Raw genomic sequence first — 15,531 nt, 5'->3', positions numbered from 1 at the left:
AATATAGTTCCTCTTTTTCAATGTTTCAAATGTAGACTTTTGAATAATACTAGAATCTTATTAAGATATCAGAGCACTTTTTGGAGTATGTGCAAAGGTTGTTTGTAATGACACCACTGTGATTTTTTTCCCCATTAGTTTTTCTAGGCGTTTCCTTGTTCCTTCTTTGCAAGCAAACTTGGACCTGCGGGTTGTCATAACATCAGACAGCGAAAAAATTATTATTCATCTTGAGGGGAAATTTCATTGGAAGTTATGTCATTCGTTTCTGAGAGATGGTTGTCAGTCTTGTACCTATGGCTTACTAAGAAACAGTTTCTTAGCAGCTTTTTCAAATTCAAATGGATTGAAGTCACAAGATATCATATTCCATCACCACTTTATTGGTAGTCTGGGATGTGAGAGCAGTCTTATATCTTCATAGAAAAACCTTTTAGACAGTTCTTTTCAGAAACCAGAGAGCATGATTTAAACTGATTTTGTTTGAAATGTCAATCATTAACATTTTATAGGCATGTTGCATTTGAATACGTTCTTTTTAAAAATGTCATTGGCAGTTGGCCTGAGTATTGCCATTGACAACACTAGAGTTAGGAAAATCAAGTGACGCAAGAACTTTGTCTAAAGGCTTATTTACTGCACCTGTTGCCTCAGGACTGGTTCATCTGTCTGCAAGACTTTGTAACACCTAAGCGCGGAATAGTTTGATTACAGCTGTTTGGGGGTCAATAAGCAGTCTTACCAGGTGTTCAGGACAAGGATGACAAAAAGTTGCTATCAAAATATTTTATTTCAAGATAAATGGTTGATGTGAATGTGATAAATAAAGAGGTATAGTTATTGCTGCCATTTTAGAGTTATAATTACAGGTACACTTAATACAGGCACATTATCGTAGTCAACGTGCCTTTTTTTAAACAAGATAAGTATAGGACGAATATAAAAGTATTCAGTGCGAAATGTGTTTCATGTAAACAAAGACGCTCCATCTGTGCATAATGGCCAGTCAACAATGAATACTACAGGTTAACCTTTATCAAAAGGATAACAAAAATAAGCCCCCCAAAACACTCAAAGGTATATTATTAACAGGAATATATTGACCCAATGCATACATTATATGGTTAGGATTAGTGTTCATATTTGTGCAGTATTTATGATTACATGTGATCATGTATAGTCTTGATTTGGCACTCTTCACCACATACTCATTCAGTAAATACTTTTCTGGGTCCTCTCACATTGTCCAAAAGTCAACCAAGTCAAGTCAAGTGACTTCACAATCCAGTGAGATTGAGACTTCGATGGTACGGTTTTAAATAGTTATATGGGGACCAAGAGTTGTGACACTCAACCCATTTGCTTGGTGTGTGGTGTTCTACCCGAACATCCGCCTCATCGTTGCTAGTCGCCTCATACTCAGGCATGACCAGGTCAGATTCATCAGAGCAGTTCCTCCCATCACTGTCCCCCCGTAGATGCACCTCATCCTGAGTCAGCTCCCCGTGGTCCTGGAGACTGAGGTGACACAGTCGACACACCCTCACGGGCTTAGTAGAGATGTGGCAGATCACGGCCCGGTTCTTGGAGCAGGCGTTGCAGACGACAAAGCCGCAGCGACGACAGTGGTGGCGACGTTTGTTGACCCGAAACGTTTTAGAGCAGCGCATGCAGATGGCGGACGCCCGGTCAGGGATCCAGGTGGTGGCGAAGGTGCACCCAGGCTGGCAGCCGGCATGCTGCAGCTGCTTAAACCTGCAGTCCTCGATGTGCTCCATCCAGGCACGCTTCTCCTCAGCGGAGGCAGCTGCCACGTAGAAGGACTTCTGTGGTGTGCGGATCAGCCACTGGTTCTCCATGATGACCCCGTCCTCCAGGTCCTCTAGCTGGATATCCTCCAGGGAGATTACATGCTGGTTCTTGTGCCAGCGTCCATGAAGGATGATGCTACCATACACCAAAATGTCATTAAACAAGAAAAATACTTTAGGCTGGGGGCGGCGTCGACACAGCTTCATCAGCCGCCCCTCGCCTATCAAGACCCGGTCAGGTCTGAACAGGGAGTTCCCAGAGGGGCCAAAGGAGTTCTCCACTGCCTGGATCCGCTCTCTGTTCTCTTGCGTGAAAGCCAGCTGGTCCACCATGATGAGCTAGATTACAACACTAAAGGAAATGAACAAAATTGAAATAAAATTGAAATATCCCCCAAAAATGTTACTATTTACAAATGAGACGAAATGGTAGGCCTATGTCACTAGTGATCAAATAAATGGCTAGTGAAAAATAGTTAATTTGACCTTTTACTCTGTTTTCTATCTTGTTTACACTGCAACCGTCTGTGTCTCGGTAGTAAGTCGCTTAGTTCCCGTCTGACCAGCCTACAGTATGTTTTGTTAGTGTCATATAGTAGTTTCTGTATTGAAGAGTGAGTTGCCACGAGAGGTCCTTTATATGTGCAAATCACATTTCCTGTTGAGCCGCATTGCATGGGGAGTTCCAAAACAACTTGATGGGGAAAGAGAGAGAGAGCAACTAGAAAGAGGGAAAACAGGCAATACCAGTTACCCAAACATGATGGGATGTGACTCGGAGCGTAGAGATCCTATTAAATTACAGTAAACAAAGGTATTGCTAATTCTAGGACTATGAATACATCACAGAGAAAAACTGTTGGACAGCATTAAAGCTAGTGTCCTTAATTGAAACGATAACAAAGCTGTCATCTCGCCTGTGTTTTGGTAAAAAGCTGAGGGACGGGCCTTGGGAGAAATGTAAACACTCTCAAATTCATAGACAGAGTTATGGATGCAAGGACTGACCATCCATGCTAACAAAATTATAGTTTTAACCATGTTTTGAGGCTACACAGTGTTTTTACATTTACATTGTTTACAAACATTGGAATACAAAACAACAGTTGAACTAAGCTCATGCGGCATTTCTAGGTTATATTCTTCAAGAATCAATGGGTATGAGTGTTCAAAACATTAACACCTGCTCTTTCCATGACATAGACTGACAAGGTAAATCCAGGTGAAAGCTATGATCCTTTATTGATCTCACTTGTTATATCCACTTCAATCAGTGTAGATGAAGGGGAGGAGACAGATTAAAGAAGGGGTCTTAAACCTTGAGACATGGATTTTGTATGTGTGCCATTCAGAGGGTGAATGGGAAAAACAAAAGTTTTAAGTGCCTTTGAACGCTGCTGGGTTTTTCAGACTCAACAGTTTTCCGTGTGTATCAAGAATGGTCCACCACCCAAAGGACATCCAGCCAACGTTACACAACTGTGGGAAGTATTGGAGTCAACATGGGCCAGCACCTTGTGGAACGCTTGACACCTTGTAGAGGCCATGCCTTGACGAATTGAGTCTGAGTGTACAAAACATTAAGAACACCTTCCTATATTGAGTTCCACCCCCTTTTAATGGACCATTCTTTATATAGATGGGAAAGTGTTGAGTGAAAACCCCAGCAGCATTGCAGTTCTTGACACACTTAAACCGGTGCACCTGGCACCTACTACCAGTGGTGTAAAAACTACTCAAATGTCATACTTGAGTAAAAGTAAAGATAACTTAATAGAAAATGACTCAAGTAAAAGTTAAAGTCACCCAGTAAAATCCTACTTGAGTAAAAGTCTAAAAGTATTTGGTTTTAAATATACTTATGTATCAAAAGTAAATGGAATTGCTAAAATGTACTTAACTATCAAAAGTGCAAGTATAAATCATTTCAAATTCCTCATATTAAACAAACCAGATGGCACAATTTAATGTTTATTTTTATTGACGGATAGCCAGGAGCACACTCAGACATCATTTACAAACAAAGCATTTGTGTATAATGAGTCTAACAGATCAGAAGCAGTATGGATGACCAGTGATGTTTTCTAGATAAGTGTGTGAATTGGACCATTTTCCTGTCAAAATGTAACGAGCACTTTTGGGTGTCAGGGAAAATGTATGGAGTAAAAGTATATTATTTTCTTTAGGAATGTAGTGAAGTAAGAGTAAAAGTTGGCAAAAATATAAATAGTAAAGTACAGATACCCCAAAAAACTATTTAAGTAGTACTTTACACCACTGCCTACTACCATACCTGTTCAAAGTATATAATTAATTTATAGGTCCAAACATTTATGTAGCAGTTTAGGATTCCAGCTTTAGGCAGAAATATTAATAACAATGTAACGATAGGAAATAAGTCACATGGCTATAAATTAGAGGAATATAATTATGATGGTTAGTGATACTAGCTAATGGTTGCAACTGAAAACGAAAAAATATACTTGCTATAATTGACAAGAAGCATTGAATGGAAAAACACAAATTGTATTTGCTCTATGTTGATCAGATTCTCGCTCCAGGGAAAACCACAAATATTCCTAAAGAGAGCATTAGGTTTCAGGTAGTATGAGAAAGTGTTCTCTTGATTGATCACTCTTATGGAATGTTGTTTAAACTAGGTTATACAATGGGTGGGTCTAATCCTGAATCCTGATTGGTTAAAACCACATTCCAGCCAGTGCCTATTCCACAAGTTACCACCACTAAATCTATGCCTGTTTACTCTGTTCCATCTGACTACGCAATCCACTGTCTCATCCGCCCAGTCAGTCAAATTCTAAACTTGATTTCTAACATTTAGTTTTCAACAGTGGAGATTTGTATAAACCTTGCTGTCTGTCTCTCCGACATTTGCAACATTGTTTCAATATTCAAATTCGATCTCCTGCTGTCCCATAGTAAGGAACATGTCGGGACGAGACAGGCAGGCGGTGTTTCTCAGCCAGTCTAAATCATGAATCAGCCGGCATCATTTTTATGGATATATACAAACAATGTCAATTGAAAAAAGGTCAAACTAAATGAAGTGCAGCTAGTTTGCAGTCTTTCCAGCTTCCGTTTGAAGTGATTGTGTTACTGGAGCTGTATTGTTGGCTAGCTCCTCTGAACAACAGGGTCCTGACGAGTGAGCACATTTTCTATGCCAGGTGAAATTGCGCCTCAGTAGCTCATTGTTATGGATGTATCCAAAAAACTAGAAAACAGCTTTAACAAATGCAAATGCAGCTATTTTGCTGTTATTCTGTCTGCAATGTGTGATGTGACTGTAAGTTAGCCGTAATTGGCTAGCTAGCAAGCAAGGGATAAGAACTGGCAATGGAACATTTAGGACTGGGTCGCGTCCATAGATACAGAACAAAAAGACTAAACGACTGGGTCGCGTCTCTGGCAACCGAACCGATAGAACAAACGACCAGCCAGCTTGGGTAGCAATCCTAGATTTGTGTTGGGACTATTTATTGTGGAAGAAATAAATAGTATGAATAAATTAATCAAAATAAAGTTTTGAATGAAAATATGTAAATCATTATTTGAATATGTTGGTAACCTGTTGTATGAAGGTAATAAAGCCGTCGAAGCCTGTGTCTTTGGAGGATACACGGCTTGCCTCGACTTTGTCTCAGGCCTAACAGCATGTGCCAATATATAAACACCGCTTCTCGGGCATTATCACTTAAATATTGGCCTACACAAAGACCAACTTCTGATGGGGAAGCAATAATGCCTGAAAAATTTAACGTCATCACAATTTAAACAATCGTAAGGGATTTCCTTCAGTCGGGGTGTCTTCTCAGGCCACGTTATGATGGAACAAGCAGATTAAAAAATCCAACGCACAAACTTGCCATTTAAACACAACTGTCTCCATCTCACCAAAAGAATGAGTAAACAATTGAATTGTGTTGTGTTAGCTCAAACATGATGTGTATCATTGAACTAGGTGCTAAGAGTTATTACAGCTAATAAGGTTGGCTTTTTTTCAGTAGAAAAAACGCTACATGAATGTACAGTTTGTTTCAAGGAATACTCTTACTGACCATTATACCATGACAAATATGACAGATTTCCAACAAGCATTGCGCTTTACAAGAATACAGATGTAGAATTTTTTTTATTGTGAAATCTGGTTACTGTACATCCTGTGGTTTTTATGAGGGATAACAATATGTTGCAGTATGGGTATTCTTTAGCATAGAATGCCAAGTCACCAGAGCTGTACAAATCGACATAGCACATGCATGCAAGAAACATTGGACGTGAATATTAAACATACGGGGGTTTAATTATATGTATGCTTTTTGCAGCATCAAACATGGTCATAGGCGCACATGTTGCATTGTATGGACTGATACACCAGCCCTTTTGACCCAGACCTTACACCTTGTGAAAAGGGAGAACAGAAAGCATATTTGAAGTCCCAGTGAAGAAGTGATGACGTTTAGTTTTTTGCTACCAGTCTGTCTCATACACCCCCCCCCCCCCCCCCCCCAATCAATGAAATATCTCATGCGTCAGCACACTACTTAGAACAGGGATAGGCTTTTTACTGGGAAAATGTATAGGGAAATAAAATGTGACAATATTTTACAAAACAGACAGCAAATGCTGTCTTTTAAATTGATTTAAAAAAACATTAAATCACTCAGTTTTCATTATTGTAATAGCATAAAAAGTTCTTATTCACAAAATCACTCATGGTTAATAAAATAAAAAATGAATATGCGCTATCCAAAAGCCAACAATAAAAGAGACCTACTTGTCAATCCAACTCAACTACCAATTGAAAAATTCAGGTCAGCAATGTTACCAGTACCTGTCACTTCAATTGACTAACCAGCAATATACAATAGGTACCTCAGAAAATGTTGGCCAGCTAGGAAATACCCAAATGACTTGGAAATTAAGCATCTTGTATACCAAAGACAGACACATTTTCAGATTCCACATAGTAGTATCATTATATTGTAACTCATTGTGTTACTTCAAACTATGTAATCAAGAAAATGTAACCTGTAATTTGACAAAAATGCAAGGAGATAGATATGTTTATTGTACATACATTGAGGAAGCAGATTGATTTAGTGCCACCGTGTGGACATGGGTAGTGTTGCTCAAAACTGAAAACGGATCATAATGTATTTACAATTATGTAAAATTATTGACCCATCAATGGATACGTTTACAAAAAAGGAAAATACCAACACAAATGTGATTAGAGAGCAACTATGTTTTGATTGCTTTGAGTCTGTCAGGTCTTCTGTCTTTGCCACAGTACGAAATGCTACAGAACAGGGCTTGCATCCAAAACAGATGCTGAGGTTCCCGTATGACTTGAAAATCAGAATTGAAGATGGTGAGAGTCCAGGAGATGTTTACTTCTCTGTACTTTGAGTCTCTGAGCTCAGTCTCATTTCTCCATCTGCAGTTGGAGGTCAGGTCGTCACTCATCATTGTCATTTGCACAGGCGGTACTGTACTCCATCAATACCATCACAGGTCTATGATTCCTTTGACTTTAAATTCCTTTGCTGATTGTTCGCTTGAGCGGAGTTTAAACTTGCTGCCGTAGATATGGGCGACAAAGCCATCAATCTTCACGGCAAGCACGCTGTTTCGCTTGGTATGACCGCAGAAGAAGGAGAGATAAGGCAGTAAATTGAATGTCAGTTTGGCAGTTGAAAAACAGTTCAATGACAGCAGACTGAACGGGTACCTAAACAAAGTTACTGAAATGTGGCGTACAAACATTTCAGTTTGTCCTCCTTTGTGATGATCTTGAAGACGTTTCATCTCCTGCACTAGGATTCCTGTGGTGCCTACATACAAGGGGCATTTGGACTTGGCCACTGTTTCACACATGCAGAAACATTGGTGATGATTACATCAACAGGATTATATATATATTGTGCCATAGATGTGCTAATTAAGGTCCTGAAGATTGGCATCGATTAGTGACAGTAACAGCAACAGCGTTTTGACCAAATAAACAAGCTCTCACCCACCAAGTACAATCCTAAATCCGTAAACATGGGCACCCTCATAGATATTATCTCGACCAACTTGCCATCCAAATACACCGCTGCTGTTTTCAATCAGGATCTCAGCCATCACTGCCTCATTGCCTGCATCCGTAATGGATCCGCAGTGAAACGACCACCCCTCATCACTGTCAAACGCTCCCTAAAACACTTCTGCGAGCAGGTCTTTCTAATCGACCTGGCCTGGGTATCCTGTAATGATATTGACCTCATCCCGTCAGTCGAGGATGCCTGGTTGTTCTTTAAAAGTAATTTCCTCACCATCTTAAATAAGCACACCCCTTTAAAAAAATGTAGAACTAAGAACCGATATAGCCCTTGGTTCACTCCAGACCTGACTGCCCTTGACCAGCACAAAAACATCCTGTGGCGGACTCCAATAGCATCGAATAGTCCTCGTGATATGCAACTGTTCAGGGAAGTCAGGAACCAATACATGCAGTCAGTCAGGAAAGCAAAGGCTAGCTTGATCAAACAGAAATTTGCATCCTGTAGCTTTCACTCCAAAAAGTTTTGGGACACTGTAAAGTCCATGGAGAATAAGAGCACCTCCTCCCAGCTGCCAACTGCACTGAGGCTAGGTAACACTGTCACCACCGATAAATCCACGATAATCGAGAATTTTAATAAGCATTTCTCTACGGCTGACCATGCTTTCCTCCTGGCGACCCCAACCCCGGCCAACAGCTCCACACCCCCCGCAGCAATTTGCCCAAGCCTCCCCAGCTTCTCCTTCACCCAAATCCAGATAGCAGATGTTCTGAAAGCGCTGCAAAACCTGGACCCGCACAAATCATCTGGGCTAGACAATCTGGACCCTCTCTTTCTAAAATTATCCGCCGCCGTTGTTGCAGCCCCGATTACCAGTCTGTTCAACCTCTCTTTCGTATCGTCCGAGATCCCTAAAGATTGGAAAGCTGCCACGGTCACCCCCCTCTTCAAAGGGGGTGACACTCTAGACCCAAACTGTTACAGACCTATATCCATCCTGCCCTGCCTTTCTAAAGTCTTCGAAAGCCAAGTCAATAAACAGATCACTGACCATTTCAAATCCCACCGTACCTTCTCCGCTGTGCAATCCGGTTTCCGAGCTGGTCACGGGTGCACCTCAGCCACGCTCAAGGTACTAAACGATATCATAACCGCCATCAATAAAAGACAGTACTGTGCAGCTGTCTTCATCGACCTGGCCAAGGCTTTCGACTCTGTCAATCACCACATTCTTATCGGCAGACTCAACAGCATTGGTTTCTCAAATGACTGCCTCGCCTGGTTCACCAACTACTTCTCTGATAGAGTTCAGTGTGTCAAATCGGAGGGCCTGTTGTCTGGACCTCTGGCAGTCTCTATGGGGGTACCACAGTGGTCAATTCTTGGGATGATTCTTTTGTCTGTATATATCAACGATGTCGCTCTTGCTGCATCATTCCCTGATCCACCTCTACGCAGACGACACCATTCTGTATACATCTGGCCCTTCTTTGGACACTGTTAACAAACCTCCAAACGAGCTTCAATGCCATACAACACTTCTTCCGTGCCCCCCAACTGCTCTTAAACGCTAGTAAAACTAAATGCATGCTTTTCAACCATTCACTGCCTGCACCCACCCGCCCGACTAGCATCACTACTCTGGACGATTCCGACTTTGAATATGTGGACAACTACAAATACCTAGGTGTCTGGCTAGACTGTAAACTCTCCTTCCAGACTCATATTAAACATCTCCAATCCAAAATTAAATCTAGAATCGGCATCCTATTTCGCAACAAGGCCTCCTTCACTCACATCGCCAAACATACCCTCGTTAAACTGACTATCCTACCGATCCTCGACTTCGGCGATGTCATCTACAAAATAGCCTCCAACACTCTACTCTGCAGTCTATCACAGTGCCATCCGTTTTGTCACCGAAGCCCCATACATCACCCATCACTGCGACCTGTATGCACTCGTCGGCTGGCCCTCGCTACATATTCGTCGCCAGACCCACTGGCTCCAGGTCATCTATAAGTCTTTGCTAGGTAAAGCCCCGCCTTATCTCAGCTCACTGGTCACGATAACAACACCCACCCGTAGCACGCGCTCCAGCAGGTATATCTCACTGCTCATCCCCAAAGCCAACACCTACTTTGGCCGCCTTTCCTTCCAGTTCTCTGCTGCCAATGACTGGAACGAATTGCAAAAATTGCAGAAGCTGGAGACTTATATTTCCCTCACTAACTTTAAACATCAGCTATCTGAGCAGCTAACCGATCACTGCAGCTGTACATAGCCCATCTGTAAATTGCCCATCCCATCTACCTACCTCATCCCATATTGTTTTTATTAACTTTTCTGCTCTTTTCCACACCAGTATTTCTACTTGCACATCATCATCTGCACATCTATCACTCGTGTTAATTTGCTAAATTGTAAATACTTCGCTACTATGGCCTATTTATTGCCATACCTCCTCATGCCATTTGCACACACTGTATATAGACATTCTTTTTTTCTATTGTGTTATTGAGTGTACGCTTGTTTATTCCATGTGTAACTCTGTGTTGTTGTTTCTGTCACACTGCTTTGCTTTATCTTGGCCAGGTCGCAGTTGTAAATGACAACTTGTTCTCAACTAGCCTACCTGGTTAAATAAAGGTGAAATAAAGAAATGAAATGAAATAAAAGTAAGAGTGGCACCATGAAAATCAGCCTTCAAAAGCTTCTGCTGAATTGTCTGTGGGTTGCTTCAATGTAGATATCATTTCATTAGGATCTAACATTCTAGCCTAACAAAAGGCAGAACATACAAAAAGCTTTGTCCTACATGAGCCAAATACAATGCATTTCTTACCTCTGGTTTCAATCCGTTACACAGATCTCTGATGTACTGTTTCCATAGCACACGCAATGGCAAGGAAAGATCATATCTACAGGGATAAAATATAATAACCATGTAAAAAAAAAGAGCCTTATGTAAACCTCTTAGAAGACAGAGCAGTAGATGTTTAACAACATATTTAGTCCTACTACAAGGACAAAGTATGAACAACTTTTGATGCTCTGGTTTCAGCTGAAAGAGCTGTTTTGCATTGAGACCCTTGGCTCTCTTTTTCTTCTCCTTTTTAGCAGACTTTAGAACCACAGCCTCGTGAAGCATGAAGTCGCGTATTTCCTTCTCGCTCATACCTGGTAAACTGTTCTTCAGAAAGCCATTTGTGATTGTCTCCGCCTGCTTATCACTCTGAGACTGTATGTGCACCAGAACAGACATATCCCATCATGAGACAACTATAACTAACAGGCTAGTTAGGCTATGTAGCTAGCTTGTCTGCACAACTGAAAACAGTTAGGCAATGTGGCGGCATAATGCCCTCGAAGCCGGTGTTTAGAGGATATATTCGTCAAACAACGGCTTCAAGGGCATTATCACTTTTATACAATGGGTTACCAACATATTCAAATAATAACTGACATATTTTCATTAAAAACTTTATTTTTATGAATTTATTCATACTATTACATCCTTCCACAAGATATAGTCCCAACACAAATCTAGGGTTGCTACCCAAGCTGACTGGTATTTCGTTCTGTCGGTTCGGTTGCCAGAGAGAGAGTCCCAGTTGTTCAGTCTTTTTGTTCCGTATCTATGGACGCGACCCAGTCGTTCATTCTAAATGTTCCGTTGCCATCCTGGTTGGCAACGTTCTTATCCCTTGCTTGCTACCTAGCCAACTACGGATAACTCGCAGTCAAGTCAAAAATTGCAGCCAGAATAACAGCAAAGTAGCTGCGTTTGCATTTGTTTAAGCTGTTTTCTAGTGACATTTATTTGGATATATCCATAAAAAATTAGCTAATGAGGATCAATTTCACCTGGCATAGAAAATGTGCTCACTAGTCAGGACCCTGTTGTTCAGAGGAGCTAGCCAACAACACAGCTAACACTATCTTCAAACTCAAAGTGGAAAACCTGTAAACTATTGATATTTCTTTGTTTATATCCATAAAAATGATGCCAGCTGATTCATGATTTAGACTGACTGAGAAACACTGCCTGCCTGTCTGTCTCATCCCAACTCAAGACATGTTCATTACTATGGGACAGCTGGAGATCGAATTTGAACATTGAAACAATGTTGTAAATGCCGGAAAGCCAGACAGCAAGGTTTATACAAATCCCCGCTGTGAGATAATGTCTAGATTATTTTTTTATTTTGGAGATCAAGTTTATAGATTGCCTGGCTGGGCTGATAAGACAGTGGATTGCGCAGTCAGATGGAACAGAGTAAATAGGCATTTTAATGTTATAGATTTAGCCGGTGGTAATTTGTGGAATAGACACCGGCTGAAATGTGGTTTTAACCAATCAACTTTCAGGATTAGACCCCCCCATTGTATAATGAATCAATAAGGCCCAATGGGGGTGTGGTATATGGCCAGTATACCACGGCTAAGGGCTACAACACTGACGTAGCCCAGAGAGAGGCTATGGTTCGTGCTATCTGGGATCCTTGAGACATCCCTACCCTAAACCTAGCCCTTGATGATTACTATTTGTTCCATTACATTACACATGAGAGGCATTGGAGGAATGCGTCTTCTGTATGGGGGCGTTTTGTTAACCTCTACAGGATCGGTGACTGAAAAATCATAATAAAAAATATATATGTGTAACAGGTGTAAAATATACTTTATGTATTTCAGCGAAAATCCCTCATGTTTATTTTGATGTATTATTTTAAGGTTATTTTGAGATGTATTACACTACTTTCAAGAGTTCACTATTTTAGTGTATTTGTGTTAATGTTGTGATGTCATCAACGGGAGCCATGCTTTTACTCCTCAATTTGATCAAAGCGTGACGAGGAGAGGTATGTGTTTATGTATGCTCCGGGCTTTTGAATGCAGATGTTCACAAATGCACAAAAAAGACAAGCAACAATTATTTCATCATTGATTTAGTGTTGTTTCACTGCTGTTTGTAGGAATATAGATTAGCGTAAATGGGGATTATTTTCAAGTGTAACTTTGAGTGCAGCTTTGCAAGGCTAGCCCAGCTACTGTTAGCTTTGGTTGCGGGTGAGGGTCTCTTTCAGGTACAGACAGCGTGAGTTTTCTGATGATTTTCTCACTGGAATTCTGCACTGTCTTTTGTCTTTTATCAGGCAAATATACTTGTGTATGAGAGTCGAGACGGCGGCATTAAAGTTTGCCTTGCATTTGTATCCATTCCATACAATCATTAAAAGAGAGACAACCGGCAGAATTGTGTCCAGAGAACTTCCTTTCACCTACACCTCACCAGAACGCAGAAAGGTACCGGTGCAGAAACAATTACATATACACTACCGTTCAAAAGTTTGGGGTCACTTAGAAATGTCCTTGTTTATGAAAGAAAATAAAAGTTTTTGTCCATTAAAATAACATCAAATTGATCAGAAATGCAGTGTAGACATTGTTAATGTTGTAAATGACTATTGTAGCTGGAAACGGCAGATGTTTTATGGAATATCTACATAGGCGTACAGACGCCCATTATCAGCAACCATCACTCCTGTGTTCCAATGGCACGTTGTGTTAGCTAATCCAAGTTTATTATTTTAAAAGGCTAATTGATCATTAGAAAACCCTTTTGCAATTATGTTAGCACAGCTGAAAACTTGTGCTTATTAAAGAAGCAATACAACTGGCCTTCTTTAGACTAGTTGAGTATCTGGAGCATCAGCATTTGTAGGTTTGATTACAGGCTCAAAATGGTTAGAAACAAATAACTTTCTTCTGAAACTCGTCAGTCCATTCTTGTTCTGAGAAATGAACGCTATTCCATGCGAGAAATTGGCAAGAAACTGAAGATCTCGTAAAACACTGTGTACTACTCCCTTCACAGAACAGCGCAAACTGTCTCTAACCAGAATAGAAAGCTGTGGGAGGCCCCAGTGCACAACTGAGCAAGAGGACAAGTACACTAGAGTGTCTAGTTTGAGAAACAGACGCATCACAAGTACTTAACTGGCAGCTTCATTAAATAGTACCTGCAAAACACCAGTCTCAACGTCAACAGGGAAGAGGCGACTCCAGGATGCTGGCCTTCTAACGCCCTAACAGATCCACAGATGATGCAATCTCTATTACACTCCACACTGCCCTTTCCCACCCGGACAAAAGGAACACCTATGTGAGAATGCTATTCATTGACTACAGCTCAGCGTTCAACACCATAGTTCCCTCAAATCTCATCAATAAGCTAAGGACCCTGGGACTATACACCTCCTTCTGCAACTGGATCCTGGACTTCCTGACGGGTCGTCCCCAGGTGGTAAGGGTCGGTAACAACACATCTGCCACGCTGATCCTCAACACAGGGGCCCCTCAGGGTGCGTGCTCAGTCCCCTCCTGTACTCCCTGTTCACTCATGACTTCACAGCCAGGCATGACTCCAACACCATCATTAAGTTTGCCGATGACACATTAGTGGTAGGCCTAATCACAATGAGACAGCCTATAGGGAGGAGGTCAGAGACCTGGCTGTGTGGTGCTAGGACAACAACCTCTCCCTCAACGTGATCAAGACAAAGGAGATGATTGTGGACTACAGGAAAAGGAGAACCGATTCTCATTGACTGGAGCTGTAGTTGAGCAGGTTGAGAGCTTCAAGTTCTTTGGTGTCCACATCACTAACAAACTAACATGGGCCAAGCACACCATGATAGTTGTGAAGAGGGCACAACAAAACCTATTCCCCCTCAGGAGACTGAAAAGATTTGGCAGGGGTCCTCATATCCTCAAAAGGTTATACAGCTGCACCATCGAAAGCATCCTGACTGGTTGCATCACTGCCTGGTATGGCCTCCAACCGCAAGGCACTACAGAGGGTATTGCGTACTTCCCAGTACATCACTAGGGCCAAGCTTCCTGCCATCCAGGACCTCTAAACCAGGCAGTGTCAGAGGAAGGCCCTAAGAATTGTCAAAGACTCCAGTCACCCTAGTAATAGACTGTTTTCTCTGATACCGCAAGGCAAACGGTACTGGAGCGCCAAGTCTATGTCCAAGAGGCTTCTAAGCAGCTTCTACCCCCAAGCCATAAGACTCCTCAACATCTAGTCAAATGGCTACCCAGACTATTTGCATTGCCCCATTGGTGTAAAAGAGGGGGGCCCTCTTTTACATCAATGCTACTCTGTTGTTATCATCTATGCATAATCCCTTTAACTCTACCTACATGTACATATTACCTCAATTACCTCGACTAACCGGTGCCCCCGCACATTGACTCTGTACCGGTACCCCCCGTATATAGTCTCGCTATTGTTATTTTACTGCTGCTCTTTATGTACTTGTATTTCTTATTCTTATTTGTACTGCATTGTTGGTTGGGCTCATCAGTAAGCATTTCACTGTAAGGTCTACACCTGTTGTATTTGGCGCATGTGACAAATAAAATTGGATTTGATTTGAGCATACAAGACATTTTTGGACTCGCCTTGTTGTGCTGTGCACATTTGAACAGGAAGATGGCGCGGCGGTCATTCGTGGGCAAATTTTGTCATCAAAGTCTGGCATTCTCTGTATTTATGGTGCTTTCAAAACAACTGGAAACTTGGGAAAAAAACAAGGTTGAATCATGATGACGTCATTGATCTTCAGGTTGTAGCT

General features: G+C 41.5%; 1 protein-coding gene across 1 annotated transcript; it reads right to left on the bottom strand.

The window, feature by feature from the left end:
- Positions 1-771: 771 nt before the first annotated feature.
- On the bottom strand, positions 772-2,595 carry LOC115202930 (pleckstrin homology domain-containing family F member 2). The gene is made up of 2 exons (XM_029767106.1): positions 2,298-2,595; positions 772-2,163 (listed from the first exon to the last, which is right to left on the bottom strand). Exon 2 carries the CDS (start codon positions 2,142-2,144, stop codon positions 1,278-1,280), a length of 867 nt encoding a protein of 288 aa, XP_029622966.1. The 5' UTR covers positions 2,145-2,163; positions 2,298-2,595; the 3' UTR covers positions 772-1,277.
- Between the last annotated feature and the right edge of the window lie 12,936 nt (positions 2,596-15,531).

This window comes from Salmo trutta, chromosome 12, assembly GCF_901001165.1.
Source record: "Salmo trutta chromosome 12, fSalTru1.1, whole genome shotgun sequence".
NCBI lineage: Eukaryota > Metazoa > Chordata > Actinopteri > Salmoniformes > Salmonidae > Salmo > Salmo trutta.
Note: the sequence above shows the minus strand (reverse complement) of the source record. Positions and strands in the feature narration are given on the sequence as shown.